Here is a 15991-nt window from a genome sequence, read left to right as displayed (position 1 = left end):
CACAGTGCTGTATGGGTGGCTACGATATCATTCATCTTATTTCTCTTCAGGAACCTATGAACTGTCATGCCAGCATAATCCGCTGGTTATCAATGTGAGCCATCACCCGAATGTCCTCTCCCACCGTACCTCCTCAGTGCTGCTGAATTTCTCATCCCCATTGGTGGGCATCTCAGCGGTGGCTCTAAGGACATCCTCCCACATAAGTTCATCAACTCTCAATAACTGCATCCCAGAGCATGAGGGACAAAATCATCAGGGACAGAGGTACAAAGTCCCCTTTCTTCCTTTTTGTCTTTCTTTTTCTTGTGGCTGTGAAATACTACTATCATTTCTATACATATGATTTTGTTTTCAGTGGGTGCTTGATCACTAAAAAGTGGGTCTAAAAACTACTAAAAACACATAAGAAACAAGTAAAGAACAATTTATGGAAGGCACACTTGGTTTTCGCATTTTGCTCTTCTTTTCTTAGCTGAGCATAATTTTTTATGTAAATATTTAACATCTTTACAAGGTCTTAAAATCTTTTTTACATATAAAACCGCTGCCTTCACATCAGCATTGTTATATAAACTGCCAAAAATTTTCTGCCAAAAACTCAATGTTCCCTAAGCAATGTATATTTTTCCACTTGTTCCCACCTGGACAGTGTATGCAGCAAGTTGAACAATTAGTTTTCAAGGCATGTCATATAATCAATTAGAGTTACATATGGAAATCAGGACTATGTTATCTACATGGGTCTTTCTGTGGTCATCTGTGATTGTCATCATTTACAAGAGGTTTCCTGAACTCTCTGCCTCAGCTAGCAGAGGGACTATACTTTTATAATGTTGGTGCGCCCAAGGGTGGCCCGAAGGTGGGAGAGAGCATGCCAGACAATAATCTGTGCTGCAGTTGGGCTGGATTCATTCTGTGAGTGGTCTCATCAGTTGAGTGGGACTCTAGGTAATAGAGCTCATTCCCTCAAGGAGTCAGGTGATTGGGATCCTAGTCACAAAAGCTGAGGTTCCAGGCAATGCTCCATCACCAAGCAGGAGCTCTGATACTACTGTGCCCCACCTAGGTATACCAGAAACCCAGCTTTGATTAGGGAATAGCAGTAGACATTAGTGTGTAATATACCAGTTATCTTTTGCTATTTAGCACATCATAGTAAAATTTAGTGGTCTATCACAGTTTCTAGTGGGAGGAATTTGGATGCGACTTTGTTGAGTGCCTCTGGCTTAGAGTCCTTTACGAGTTTGCCATCAAGCTGTTGGCCAAAGATACAGTAACCTAAAGCCCAAGAGGAGCTGGAGATTTCACTTCCAGGCTCGCTCATGTGGTGATTGGCAGGCCTCAGAAGATCTGCATCCAAGCTCAGTCACAAAGGCACTAGCGGTAGGCATGCTCGCATAGGTGTGGCTCAGTTCCTTACCACGTGGGCTTCCTCATAAGCTGCCAGAGTATACTCTGACACAACAACTAATGATCCAAGAGAGAAAGCGGCCATGGGGGATGAGTACATAGGAGACCACCCCAAAGGGAAGCCAGAGTCTTTTTATAACATAATGGTGGAAGTGAAAATCCATTCCTTCTGGCATATTCTTTTTATTAGATGTGAGTCAGTAAGTCCAGCCTATACTCAAGGGGAAGGCTTTGCATCATCAGGGCATGAATCACTAGGGGCCATCTTAGAGGCCATCTACCACGTCCAGTAATGGTGGCTTATGTTAATTGAATACTAACTGTGTGTGCAGGTATTGTTGTAAATGCTAGAAAGAGAGAAGCAATAAGGATTAGAGCCTGGATGATGGACGTTGTGACATTAGCTCATGTGCAACTCTTAAGTAGTCTCATTGAGCAAACGTCTTCACATATTAACACAGGAATACAGACTATTACCGTTGTTTACCAGAATTCTTGCCTCTCTCCTATGTGTTTTCAAAGTATCTCCTCTATTGGCTCTACCTCTGGCCTCAAGCCATACAGAATTTCTTTCAGGTCCCTGAAACATGTGTTCTTGAGGAGCTTCATGCCTTTGCACATTATGTTCCCTACTTTCTTGAATGCCTTCCAGCCCTTCTTCTCTTCAACTCATACTTCATCGTCAGGATTCACCTTCTTCTGTGCAATCTTGGCAGATTCCTTGCCTGTCTCCGTAGGGCATTGTACACAACCCACTCTCTACCGAAACAGCTCTCACGTTGGGTGGTGACTATTTATTTACTTGTTCTTTTCCACTAAGCTCCGAGCTCTCTCTAGTGGAAATTCCATGTGGTGTCTTTCGGCACCTAGCAGAGAGCCTGGCACATAGTAGGTATCAGAAACTGCATTGAATGATAGTAACAGATTTTATCTCTAAATGCTGTATGGAACAGAACCGAACAAGCAAACCAAAAAAAGTGGTAGAAGTCATAGCCTCTCTAGACTCAAGGGACAAGAATTTCCCTCACCATCATGGCTGTGAAGTTCTAACAAAGAAGTTGATTAATTGTGATCACTGCTGCTAGTTCACTTATTTTCATTTGGCACTGTGGGGAAAAACAAGTTTTATATGCATGCATGCAAACCAGTAGAAATAGGATATGATTCTCCAGTTTACACAGAGTGTATCTGGAATGCAGAAGCATTTCCAAACCACATGTGACTGACAGGAGCCATGCAAATTGACTTTCCCTCCTAGCCAGCAAATCAGTGCAACATAGTAAATTTTGATACGCAGGGAACCTGAAAGATTTCATATATTTTCTTTGTGAACAGATTTAAAATCCTAATCTCTATATATACTCTCAAAGAATAGTATTTTTGTTTCTTTATATCAATCCCGACTGTAGATGTGGATAGATCATAATATGAAACCCTCAAATTCTGGGCATAGTGAGAGGGATTCCTGGCTACTTCATTCTTACCCCTTATGACCTGAATTCCATTAATACTAAAATGGGCAAGGGAGAGCTGACAGATGCCTGGCAGTAGAAGATGTGTTGTCCATTTCGTATTTAACCATTAATGACCAGTGGCCTCTCCCTCCTATAGTTCTGCATCCTTAAACCAGCCTGACTGCCCCACAGAATCTCAGCTGAAGGTGAATAAACTTGTCTGGCGCTCCAGTGATCTTCATGATTCTCACCTTGGACCCTTTAGCTTTGATCTGTCTCTTCATCTTGTTTCTTGTTTCGCTGTGATGGCTTCCCAATTTATGACCCTTTGGGCTTAGTCTACTGGTAATGAACCATTAGTCTTGAAAACCAAGTTTAGTATTCTTGGTTTTGGCCACTAGTGCTCCCTAAGAGCTCAATTCACTCCTACTCTCTGGCTGTTTCTAGCTCTGGTCACTTTAGGGAGAGATCCTGCGTAACCTGCCACAGCATCCCATGAGTTGGAGAATCAGGCAGACCCCCCAACCATCCCAAGATCGGGTTGACGGCTTTAGGGAATGGGAACCACTTTTGTGATTAATGCATTAGGAATTGGAGTGTGCCCCAGATATAATCCAGGCACTAATAGGTTACTTGGCCTAAATGAGTGGATTTGCTTCCAGAAATCTGGACTCTAATTTAATCAGGACTCTTGTTATCTACTTTGGAAATTCACATAATCAATTCTAGAAGAATTTACAGATAGACAAGAATTGCTGATGGGTGTGTGTTTTCTCCTACAACAGAATTTTATTCTTCCAGTTACATGAACAAAATATAATGGAAACATTGATTGTAACTTCTCTGCCCCTCCAGATGGCAGTAGATTCGTCAGATCCCCCAGTGTTGAATCTTCTGAAGATGACCTTGGTCTTCTTCTCCAGGGCCTGGCTGATTACAATGGTTGAAACTTCTGACCGCTCCTCTCTTTGCAACATTTGCACTTTCCCTCTTAATTGATTTTTCCATCTACCTTCTCTATAAAAGGTTGCAGTGTAATCTCCCAAATAACTGTGCTTCCCTAACTTTTCCTTGTATTTCAAGCAGTTCTGGATTTTTTATAATTTGATGTTACAGAATTCTGTGCATAGCTGCTTGTGACTCTTTTATCTTTATTAAGATCATACCTTGTGCCAACCCTTTTGCCCCATTAAATGCCTTTGGCTTTGTATTCTACTTTGTCTGGAATTTAAATTTCCATTCCTGCTTTCCATTTGTTTATATTTATTTGATAAATATTGGCATTTCTTTTATTTTTAACATTTCTCTGTCTTCACTGCCAATGAGCCCAGGGCAGATTGTTGCATGGCAGTTTATTCTGAAAATTTATTTCATGGTCCCCAAGCCTCTAGAAGCCTTAGGACCCTGCAGTGTTTTTACCTTTGGAACATTTATCTTCTGGGATTCCATGGCCTTTGCCAGTGGCTCTCCCCGAACCCCCACTCTCTCCCATCTCACTGGACCAAGACCCTTATCCTTCCTGACCTGATGTCTTGAAGTCAGGAAAGGCTGATGAGGACCGATGGATAAAGAACAGATTTATGACCCCTGAAAAGCAGTGCCCAGTTTTCCGGTCTCAAGAGAAGCCAGAGAATGAGTAAAGAATGACCCTTTCCCTCTCTTCTTTTAGTATGGCTCTATTCCTTATTTGCTTTTTTTTTTTTAGGAAAAAAAAAATACATACTTTAGCTTCCAATGATGTTTCTCAATTCAACTCCAATACATTTTGGAATCAGGAGGGAATCCACACAGATTCCAGCTGTCAGTCTTGGTTTTTGATATTGATAAGAGTTTTCATATTTTTTTTCTGTATTGTCGGAATTTAAGTGGGAAGCCGGGAAAAATGACCTCATAGCATTCTTGTGAGATTAACCGGGAATGATCCATGCGGAGTCTGTCGCACCACGTAGCCCCGGGCAGGAGCACCGCCCATGGTGGCTTCTACACCACTTCTCATCTTTGTTTGTCTCCATTCTTCCTTCTACAAGGTGTGCCGCTAGCACTTTGTTGCTTCCCAGCTCTAAATCCACTCGCAGCATGTGAATGTGTAATGCTAGAACAGGATTTCATTAATATTTATCCTTTGTTGGCTAATGCCACGTTCAGTTTTGTCAGGAGAGGGTTATGGAGAGACAGTGCAGGAGGAAGGGCTTGGCTTCCCGCTTTCAGTGCGTGTTCTTCTCTTTTGCTGCTATGACATGACATGTGGTGTAGAGAACAGCTTCTATCAAGTATCACAGCCACTTGGGCTCCCAGGGTACTTTTTTCCGGTTGGCTCTTCATCACCCTTGACCGAAGGTAATGCTTGTTAAGTATCCTACTGTGTATTATGGATTGCCAGCCTCCCATTTCTCATTGATAAGGAGCTTCACATACTCAAGTCCATAGGTACAACCAAACCGATCCCCAAATCCTACCTTTGTGAATCTGTCTCCTGGTACCATTTATAGTTCCATTGTATGCCAGTCAGGGTCCAGTCAGGACATAGTAATTAGAATAGGGGAAGTTTAATATAAATAATTATTAACTACAAAGGATTAGCTACTTGGGGGTAAAGAGGTCCCTAATGACTAGAAGAATGGTGGGGTAAAGGAAGCAACTATTCCATTTAGGGACAAGGGAAAAGTATCGGAGGAAGGAACAAATGTGGAAGTCTCCCCACCTCGGGCTGTGATTTGGATCTCATTAGGGAGGGCGCAGAGAGAGCACACTGGATGATAGGGAAGTTTGCGGAGGTTTTGTGGGCTGGACCAGCAATCAGGAAGCCATCCACTGGGGTGTTGATCAAAGCTTATTAGGAAGCTCCTACTGGGTCCCTGTTGGGGCTTCTAGGAAGCTGCCATTGGGTAACTGCTGAAACTTTTTGGGAAGTCATCCGCTGGGCATTGGTGAAATGTTCTGCGAAGTCAGTCACTGGGGTACCTTTGAGACTTGCTGGAAAGCTGCTCTAGGGTGCTGGCGAAACTTGCAGAGACGTGCAGGGTGTCGCGGAAACTCGTTATGTGGTGAGCACCATTGGATTGACGCTCTGTCAGACATCAAGTGTAGCAGAAGCCGGGAGAGGAAAGCGCGTAGAAACCAAGAAGAAAAGCCCCTTCTTCCTCCAAGTCTCTCCAGTTAACATCTACTGGGAAAGCATGACATCACACTAACTGGCAAAAGAGCACGGTGAATCTCTAGTATCACAAAGCGGCAGGAAAATTCTTGTCAGATAACCCAGAAGAAATCCCTTTGTACTCTTTGCTTTTTCTGTTCCAGTTAAGATTTCCTTTAAGTCCCTGGCTTGAGTCCTCAGACCACATTTCAATATAACTTCTAAATAGATTGACCTAACTAAAAATGCATATTTTCTTTTTTTAATGTTTTGAACTTCTCTTAAGTCCAAGGCAAACATGAAGTATAAATACCTCATTAACTTATTCAGTATAAATACACATTCTGATTGAGATGGAAAACAAGTAATAGATATTCATAAATATAAAATTGTAGTGGGTTCTGAGGTTTACCTTAAACTATAGCTTATCAATGCCAAGTATTCTAATCTAAAATTGAATGGGATATTAATCTTTTCAAATGAATGTCCTTGTAGAAACCTGAGTTCTTTCTTCTGTCTCCTGTTCTCATGCTCATTTTTTCTTGTTAACTATATATAGTCATGCTTTGATCCTTTTTATCGCTGTGGATAACTGAAAGTAGACTCGTGTGACAATTTAAGTCTAATAGAGTAGATATGTGTGTGAGTGTAAGCATACACGTTGTGGATGCGTTGTTGTATTTTTCCTCAAGTAGAAGAATGTTTTTGAAAAGTTTTACATACATTGATTTGTAAAACCACTTATTCTGTATGGTGTGTGTGTGTGTGTGTGCGCGCGCGCGTGTGCATGTATGTCTGTGTACAGAAAGAGATGGACTATTCCTTATTCAAAAATACTTACTATTAAGTGCCTACAATGTGCCAGGAATCATTTTTCAGTTGAGGAAACTAAGACTCAGAGTCTTAGTCCAAATTCACCTTATTTGAGATTAGCAAAACTAAGACTAGAATCTAAGTAATTGGTTTTTAGTAAAGGAAAGTTCTATTATACAAATGGAAAACTGTTTCAGAAATATACCCGTGTCTTACTATCATCCAAGAAACCCTGCCACCCTCCCTCAAACTATATTTGGGAAAAAAGCACAAGGGAAGAACAATGATTCTAAGAGCAAGGTCTTCTCATAGAAATTCCCCTGTCTTGGTAGATGGATTATCTAAGCAACCCTCTTACCAGAGGATGTCCCCTCGATTGTCCATTATCTAGTTACACCACATCCATTTTATCAGCAATCCACATCCATCCATATCTATTCCCAAGTCATTTTCCCTTATTATAAGCCTAAGCCACCTTCAAGGCTGTCTTCTCCATGGCTCAACTATGAATTATTATAATGAATTATAATTCATTAAAGTTTTAAAAATCTATATTCTGATTCTTTTCATAGTGTTATATAATTGAGAGTTCATTGTTTTAGCAATTTTGGTCTAGTAAAACGTGGTTATATATATTGTAAGTGTGCGTGAGTGTGTGTGTGTGTGTGTGTGTGTATTTCACTTTATGCAAGACAATTTTTTGGAAAAGGTTCATGTGTATTGATTATATAACTAAATTTTAAAATGATTTAACTTTTTAAATGATTGGGCCATTCAAAAGGGTACTGTTTTTTAAGTAAAAAAATATTTTTGTAAAGAGCACTGTCATCCCCAGATTTTTTCTCCTTTCTTTTTCTCTTTTCTGCATAAATCTGCATTTTCTCTATTTACTTAGAGCAAACTAAGCATGAACACATAAAGTCTGAGTCAAGAAAACGTAATGAACACACATACTGTGCTCTTGTATGAGTCTGTATTCAAAGCAACAACTCTTAGAATTTACCTTTTGCATTAAAACATTTGCTATTAGGCTGTTATTGTGGATACGTGTTGGAGTTCAGCCTCTGACTCTCCTATACTTAATGTAAAAATACACATATACATAATTAACATACCTGCCACATTTTGTCAACCATGCTTGTGTAAAGAAGACGATCAGGTGATTTTAAAATTGGGTAATCCCATGGGGCACCTGGATGGCTCAGTTGGTTGAGCATCTGACTCTTGATTTTGGCTCAGGTCTTGGTCTCATGGTTTGTGATTTCAACCCCTGCATTGGGCTCTTGCTCCAGCAGTGTGGAGCTGCTTGGAATTCTCTCTCTCTCTGCCCCGCCCACACACATGAGCTAGCTCTCTCTCCCTCTCTCTCTCTCTCTCTCTCTCTCTCTGCCTCTCTCTTTCTCTCTCTCAAAATAAATAAGCTTTTAAAAATGAGTAATCACAGAACAATGTGTATCTGGTTTGGTTGGGAAGGTGTCAGGATGCATAACACCTGCAAATTTATGGACATGTGTACCAGTTTAGTCAACTCTGTTGTCTCTGGCAGTCTCTAAAGATTCTGTTTCCTGAAGCTGGGGCTGCAAAACTGAATAATCCAGGGAGAAAAATCAATTAGTTATCCCTAATTTCCTGTCTGCAACTTACGAACTTTGGTAACATGAGGGGCTAATGCTATCTCAGGCTGACTTACCCTAGTTACCTCGTCTCTTTTGACTTCACTTTCAATGAAACCCTCGTGCTGTGACAAAAAAGATGGCTTTGGCCTTAGAAAGTTATTCTTGAGAAGATAGAGGTGTTGCCGAGAAGAGAGAGCTTGTATCAGTGAGTCAAGTACAGAAGATTTCTGGATCACCCTCTGTTGTCCTTGGAAAATTCACTATAGACATGGAATTCTGGTTGGGGGTGGAGGGATGTGGTAGAAAAGAGAGCAACTTTTCCATAGAACTTCACTTTTATGACTTTAATTTTTTCTTACATGTATTTATTTTTGAGAGACAGAGCACAAGTGGGGGAGGGGCAGAGAGAGAGGGAGACACAGAGTCTGAAGCAGGCTCCAGGCTCCGAGCTGTCAGCACAGAGCCTGATGCGGGCCCAAGCCCACAAACCGTGAGATCATGACCTGAGCCAAAGTCAGACGTTCCACCGACTGAGCCACCCAGGCACCCCAAACTTCACTTTTATGACTTTAAAATCCCCAGAGAAGTTCTGGAAGGAAGCGGCTGTGTTTTCCATTTGGGAGATGTTGGGACTCAGGTGTCAAAATATTTCTCCTTGGTTATTCTGTAGATTCTGGGTAGATCTGGGTCTAGATTACAAGGCCTCCAAGCCCCAGTCCAGGGGCATGCAGCCAGAGCACAGCTCAGTGCCTTGGCATTCCATCCCCTCTGTAATCAGTTTGTGAGCTTGGCCTTGGTAATAGGATCATTCCATCTCTATTATCCGTCATTCTGCTTCATGCTTCATTATTCCCTGGAACCCTCATTGCTGCTGCTTTACCGATTCCTATTGTGCTTCAGTTATTTGGAGCTCAGATTTGAAATGCCAACCCTTTCCCTTCCTTCTCTGCCTGGATTGGGCCTCTGTAAACCTGCCGGGCCTCTCCTTCGCCTGCTCATTTCTATGTAGAGCATTCAGATATCCCCTCACTTTTGATAGCTTCACAAAGTGAAGAGCTCCTTTCTTTCTTTCTCTAGGGGCTACAGGTGAGAGCATTTGCGTTGGCTCCTCATCTTTTGTTTGTAGCAGAGGGGTTGCTTTTAATATTCCAGGATGATGGGAAGTGTTCTCTCTTGCTGGGAAAAGCACTATAGAAATGAAATATGTATTGCATTTCTACTCTTTTGATTATCTTCTTCCCCAAAGCAGTTTAGCAAATTAACACTGAATCTGTTTTTGTTTCTTAAGCAAAGAAAGAATTATAGCTGCTGAATTGTTCCCTAGGTTTCTTGCCTAACTTCATTTTCCCGGAATGATTTGTCCATAAAATAAGAGGAAACGAGGAGAATCCGCTGGTGAGGGTTCTGATTCTTCTGGCCAATGACGGATGGCCTGGTCAACAGTAGTCTGCTTTGGGAGGCATAGTCAGCTGTTTGAGTCTCTTTGACTATTTGTTCTCAGGGGTTATAGAGGAAAAATGAAAAGGTCGTGGACTTAGTCTCATTTAAGTGTTGATGGGTGCATGGCTAGACTATTCTAGAAAGCGTTTATTAAAATACTACCTTGTCTGAGATGATTCTTGGTGGGATGCGGTCTTAGAACTGGTTAGGTAGCAGCTTTTGGTCAAAAGTTAGGAATAGGCCCAAACAACTTACAAAGACTTGGGGTCTACCTCTAAGGAGTAGGCTAGTTTCAAAACAATAATTTTGAAATAATGACTCCTCCGTGTCTTATCATGGTGTCTGAAATTCCACCATTAGGAAATATTTTCTTCAAGTCTTGGTGATCTCCAAAAGTCTCTTTAAAATAGTAAACAGCTGTTTAATAGAAGTAGAAGTGTTGTAAGCTGTTATCAATTTTTTATAGCAGAACCATTCTCTTATGGACCTTGACAATTCAAAAATAGACCAGGGCCCTGCTGAAATGCAAGTTAGGGTAGGCATCTGGAAGCTTGGGGCAGTATGAAAAATAGAAAAAGTGGTTCTGCAAAGAGTGTTGAGTTTAAAATGTCACCTGCTTCTCAATTTTGCTCAGGGCTGGCCCTGTCCTTATGGTCTATATTCATAGCAGCTGGCGGAGAGAGCATAGAAAATAAAAACAAACCAATATTTTCAGGATTCTGTCATTTTGCCAGCCTGCCAAGTAGACAGACACTGTTGACGGATTTGACCATAAGTTCTGGTTGGAATGACTCTCAGGCCATGTCTGGTTCTGTGTAGCTCTAACCATGGAGGCAGAGGAAGTCTGGGATTGAAGTGGCAGCAAGCCCAACGTCCAGACCCCTGTCTCCTGCTGTTGGCTACATCATCAGTTTCATCACCTGATTTTAGGACAGTCCCTTCCCTTCTTTGGGCCTTCATTTCTCTATAAGCACACAAACCGGGGATGTTGCAAGGCGTGGGAAAGCTAGGAGGAAGAAAAGAACAGAAGGGAGTAACGTTCCAAATCTGATGTCAACCAAGGACTGACAAATCCCCGGATTATGAGATGATGGGAACAACGTGAAGCTTCTGTTGGGGAGTCCAGAAACTTTCTGGGGAAAGGAAGCCAAGGGGGAGAGGGAGATTCCCAAAGGGGCCCAGCACGTGTTTTATGTTCTACTTCTGCATTATTATGGTATTTGGTCTTAGTCCACGGTTCCTGGCTCACAGCTCCCAAACCCTTGGAATTTCTTAAGTGTTGAGAGTGATAAAGGTGTCTTTTGTTATGTGAATGAGGTGACTTTTGGAAAAACACTTCAGGATGGGGCTGATTGTCTGTGAAGCCAAACACATGATTAGAGGGTTAGAACTTTCAGTCTTTCCCTCTGACCTCTGGAGAGTGGGAAAGGGCTGAAGGTTGAATCAATCAACCAAGCCTATGTAATGAAGCCTCCATAAAATTCCAAAAGGCTGTGTTCTGAGAGCTTCTGGGTTGGTGAACACATGGAGACTGGGGAGGGTGGCACGCCTGGAGAGGGCATGGAAGCTCCATGTCCTTTCCCCATGCCTTGTCCTATGTATCTCTCCTTCTGGCTATTCCTGAGTTGTGTTTATTACTTTATATATAATAAACTGGTAACCAGTAAGTAAAATGTTTCTCTGAGTTCTATGAACAGCTCTAGCAAATTAATCAAACCTGAGGAGGAGGTTTGAACCTCTGATTTATAGCCAGTCAGTCAGAAGTACAGTAAAGCCTTGGATTATGAGTAATTTGTTCTGTGAGTATTCCGCAAGACAAGCAAACATTTCTAATAAATCGTAACTTGATGAACAAGTGATGTCTTGCAATATGAGTAGTACGTGATGCTGAACATCGCATGAGCACAACTGAGTCAATGGTTCTTGATACTTGTTTTGATACACAAGTGCTTTGGATTACAAGCATGTTTCCCAAACAAATTATGCTCGCAAACCAAGGTTTTACTGTATAGGTAACAACTTGGGTTTGTGACTGGTGCCTGAGTGGGACTGATTTCTTAACTTGTGGCATCTGATGCTTTCTCTGGGCAGGTAGTGTCAGGATTGAGTTAAATTTTCAGACGTCCTACCGGCATCCCAGTGTGGGAATCTGCACGCCCCCTGCCCCCCGCCCCAGCCACTATATTGGAGTTGGTTTCAGAACACCTGTTTAACTTTTATGTGTGAATTTGACACTCATTCAAGGTGCTGGCTCGCAAATCCTCAAGACCTCAGTTTACACAGCTTATGAATAGCCACAGAGAAGTCATGCTACCCCTTCTTCCTGCCTTGTAGGAACTGTTCTAGGAACGATGTGGAATGAAACTCATGCCCATTAATCTTCATTCGCAGGACTGTGCTGCTCCCTCACTTGACTACATGTGTTTCACAAGTCCTCGGGCTGGGCCTATGAGTGTGGCTGGGGAAGGGTCACCCCCAGATTAATAGTTTCATTGGTACCCAGGGATGAAGGGTTGGTAGGACAAGAGTCCACAGTACAATCATTTGGGGGCTCCCGTGATCACTCCTTGTTAGGAACTGCCCCCCGTGGAGATGGTTACTGCCTTTGAAAACTAGAAATATATACATACATATGTGTGTGTGTGTGTGTGTGTGTATATATATAATTATATATATATACACACACACATATATATATATACACATAATTTATGTTTTTATAATTCACACACACATATATGTTTTTCTTTCTTTCTTTCTTTCTTTCTTTCTTTCTTTCTTTCTTTCTTTCTTTCTTTCTTTCTCTCAAGAGTACAAGTGGGGAAGGGGCAGAGAGAGGGAGAGACAGAATCCCAAGCAGGCTCCACGCTGCCAGCACAGAGCCTGATGCAGGGCTCAGACCCCTGAACTGTGAGATCGTGACCTGAGCCGAGATGGAGAGTTGGATGCTTAACCAACTGAGCCACCCAGGCACCCCATGTTGTTGTTATTTCTGATGGGTGATTCTGTTTCCCTGATGCAATGCTAGGGAAGCATATCCTCTACTAATTAGCCAACAATTGTTTTGACTCTTCCTTTGGTATTCCACATATTTTATAATCTACATTAAAATCATGGGTTCTGAAACTTGGTGAGGCAGGGATTTTGAAAGGGAGCACTTTTGGCTGTGTGAAGTAAATCTGTTTCTCTTTAGAAGGACAGGGGGCATTTGGATGGGACTTCTAGTGTTACAGCCAGGCATGGTAAAAAACTGTGCCCAGAATTAGAAATGAGTGAAGCAAATTACCCGGTACTGGGGTCACCAGAGTCCAGTCCTGAACTTACAAATAGGTCACATTCTAGGAAGAGATGGACCTTTCCCAAAAGGCCGACTTTGGGGCAGAACCTTCAATAGAGAGGCAGGGGAACCTCTGCTTTCTTCAAAATACAGGAATGGAAGAAGTCTGCTAAGTGCAGTAATTCATCATTTCTCTGTCACGAGGGAAGAAACAATTACTATCAAGATCTCTGTTTCCTCTCAGATGAGAATCTTCAGAGGAGAAGAACTTGAATTAATTTTCCCTTCCTGGTTGGTATTGTACTTGAGGAAAAGCCCCCTCAAAGCACTAGCACTGTTTTGCCCAAGATGGCTGATGGAAATATACTTGACATTTATGCTTGTTCCTGTCCTACAAAGCAAAACATGGAGCCAGAGTGACGAGGAGGTAGAATGGGCAGCCAGAGTAGAGACGGTATCTTTTTGTATTGGTTTGGAGAAACAGCAAAGCTCTCTAAGGACGGATGCTATTATTATTATTTGGTTTTGTTGTTGGTGGAGGCAAGATTAATGAGGACTCTGTCCCTTCCAGTCCACTCTCCATTCTGTACATTGCACTTCTATCTGCTGGCAAATCTGGAGCATACATTCCTTCTTAACCCACAGCCTCTTATTTCAATAAGAATCAATAAAACACAGTAGGGGAATGGCGAGAAATCTGATCCTCTTTACTATTTAACCTTAAAAGAGCTGTTTCTGCAGAAACCACTGGGATTGCTGTTTGGTCAATGGTGGTACTTCTTGGGTAAATGAATTGCAATGTTTTGTTTAACTAAGCAACTGAAAAGTTGGGACATTAAGCAAAAACGTACACTGGGCAAGAAAGATGGTCAGAAACTCTTTCTTGTTCTCTACCACATCCTGCCCATTCATGGGTTTTCTGTACTCCCACCCCAATACCACCATCACCTCATCTAGGAAATTAAATATCATGTTAGAGCTGGAAGGGACCTTTAAGAGAACCTAGTTCAAACCCATCATTTTACAAATTTGCAGACAGAGGGCCAGAGCAGTTAAGAGACTTACCCAAGGTCCTAGAGGTAAGCAGGGGCAAGCCAAGACCTGAACCCAGGTCACATTGGCCTTGATCTCCTACTTTCTCCATTACACCATGCTGTTTGTCAAACGTGTGTTACAGATGCCAGACAGTTTCTCCTAAACTAACCTAGATTCCAGATATCAAATTGTGGTCAGCTTTCTCTGGCTGCTTACGGGAGGGTGGGATGTTGACTTGAGAAGAGTCCATGAGCTGATGTCATTCTGATTTTGAGTTTGAGCCAAAGCTTAATTAAATGTGTCTTTGTTGTTACATTGTAGTCTTAGTGTTCTGGAATACCCCATCGTTTCTTTCGGGCTCATTTTCCTCATCTCTAAAACGAGGAATTTGAGTTGAATTGTGTTTAAGGTCCGTTTTACTTTTAACAAGCTATGGTTCCTCCAAGATCATTGTTAAAAGTCACCCCCACGCCCCCCAAAATTCACGCTTAAGCAAATGGGGTCTTTAGCACATAATTTCCATTAGGCCTCACACGGGAGAAGCAAGGTTTCACTGTCCATTTTTATTGAGTCTGGAGTATTGTTGCAGTCTGGTGAAATTCCTCCATGGTGGCTCAGACCCTCAGGGGATCCTTGGACCAAAGCTGTGGGCAGAAAAGCCGGGACTTCACCCATTTGTCAGTAACTACCCAGCATCCCAAATGTGGACCCTGGCTGGAAACTAGGCCAACTTCCTTCTAGTGGCCTCAAGAAATGTAAAACTAAAAAGAGGTGCCTGATTTGGTATAGCCTGGGGGACAGCTCGTGGTGTACCCTGTGTGGGGTCTGTGTGCTCCCTCTGCAGAGAATGATGTCTGCTTTCTGGGGTCGGCCTTACCCTGTTCCTCACCAACCACTCACTACGAGGCAGAGCCAGGCTTTGGGAACTTGCCTGTAAGTCTGTCTTCAAATATGGATGTGGGCTCCTTTCACTAAAGGTTCTCTAAATTTGTTAGTTATAACTTGGGAGACCCACATATAATGAATTTTCTACACCTCTCAGTGGTCGGTAGGAAATGGAGATTTTGTCAAAGCACTGAGAGGGCTACCTTGCCTGTGTTCTGTCTGTCAAGCATTGGAGGTAGCTTTCCAGAATATCTCTTTCGCCTTTCCAAATTCTATTCCTTCACTGAGGTCAAATCATATGCAGTGATAAAACTTTCTCTGAAACAGCCTTGAAGTTGTAATCAGTAATACATGAGTTTATTATTCTCTCATCAGCTATATTGAAAGCTTCTTCAGAACAGGAAAAGTGTTGCATACTTTTGATCTATCTTATGGCTTCTACAGGACAATATGTACTTAATACATTGACATGTAATAATCAAGCAGTGGGACCAGGTTCTCCTCCTGGAATTGGCCTTGTTATGTTATAGTCTTGGCTTCTGGAATTTACTGACCTATCATTCGGGTTACGCATACAAGACCTTTGCGGCACCGGTTTTCGTTCCTGGTGAGCAGCAAACTCTGTGCAACTTATAAAGTCACAGATGCTAAAATGCCACCACAAGCCTTGAGAATCAAAATCTCCAGAGGACAAAGCCTGGGTATCTGTGTTTTGAAAGCTGCTTAAACGAGTCGGATGTACAACCACGATTGAGGCCTGCCTCCTGTGGGCCGCTCCTTCACAAAACTGCCGACAGAAGTTTCTCAGGTACCGGCGTCACTCACAGACCCAACCAACAAAGGAAGCATCCGCATCACTGCAGTAGGATGGTATTAGGATTGCGCCTGGGTGCCCACGAGCAGGTTACGTACAAGAGGAAGATAG

General features: G+C 42.3%; 1 protein-coding gene across 3 annotated transcripts in view; it reads left to right on the top strand.

The window, feature by feature from the left end:
• PAPPA2 (pappalysin 2) overlaps positions 1–15991 on the top strand; it is a 525758-nt gene that overhangs the window by 419222 nt on the left and 90545 nt on the right. For all 3 annotated transcript variants that reach the window (XM_053208873.1, XM_027074271.2, XM_015064277.3), the window contains one exon: positions 51–267. In XM_053208873.1, the coding sequence (XP_053064848.1) occupies positions 51–267 (217 nt within the window). The remainder of the gene's footprint in view (positions 1–50; positions 268–15991) is intronic.

Source organism: Acinonyx jubatus, chromosome E4 (assembly GCF_027475565.1).
Source record: "Acinonyx jubatus isolate Ajub_Pintada_27869175 chromosome E4, VMU_Ajub_asm_v1.0, whole genome shotgun sequence".
In the NCBI taxonomy this organism is placed as follows: Eukaryota; Metazoa; Chordata; class Mammalia; order Carnivora; family Felidae; genus Acinonyx; species Acinonyx jubatus.
Note: the sequence above shows the minus strand (reverse complement) of the source record. Positions and strands in the feature narration are given on the sequence as shown.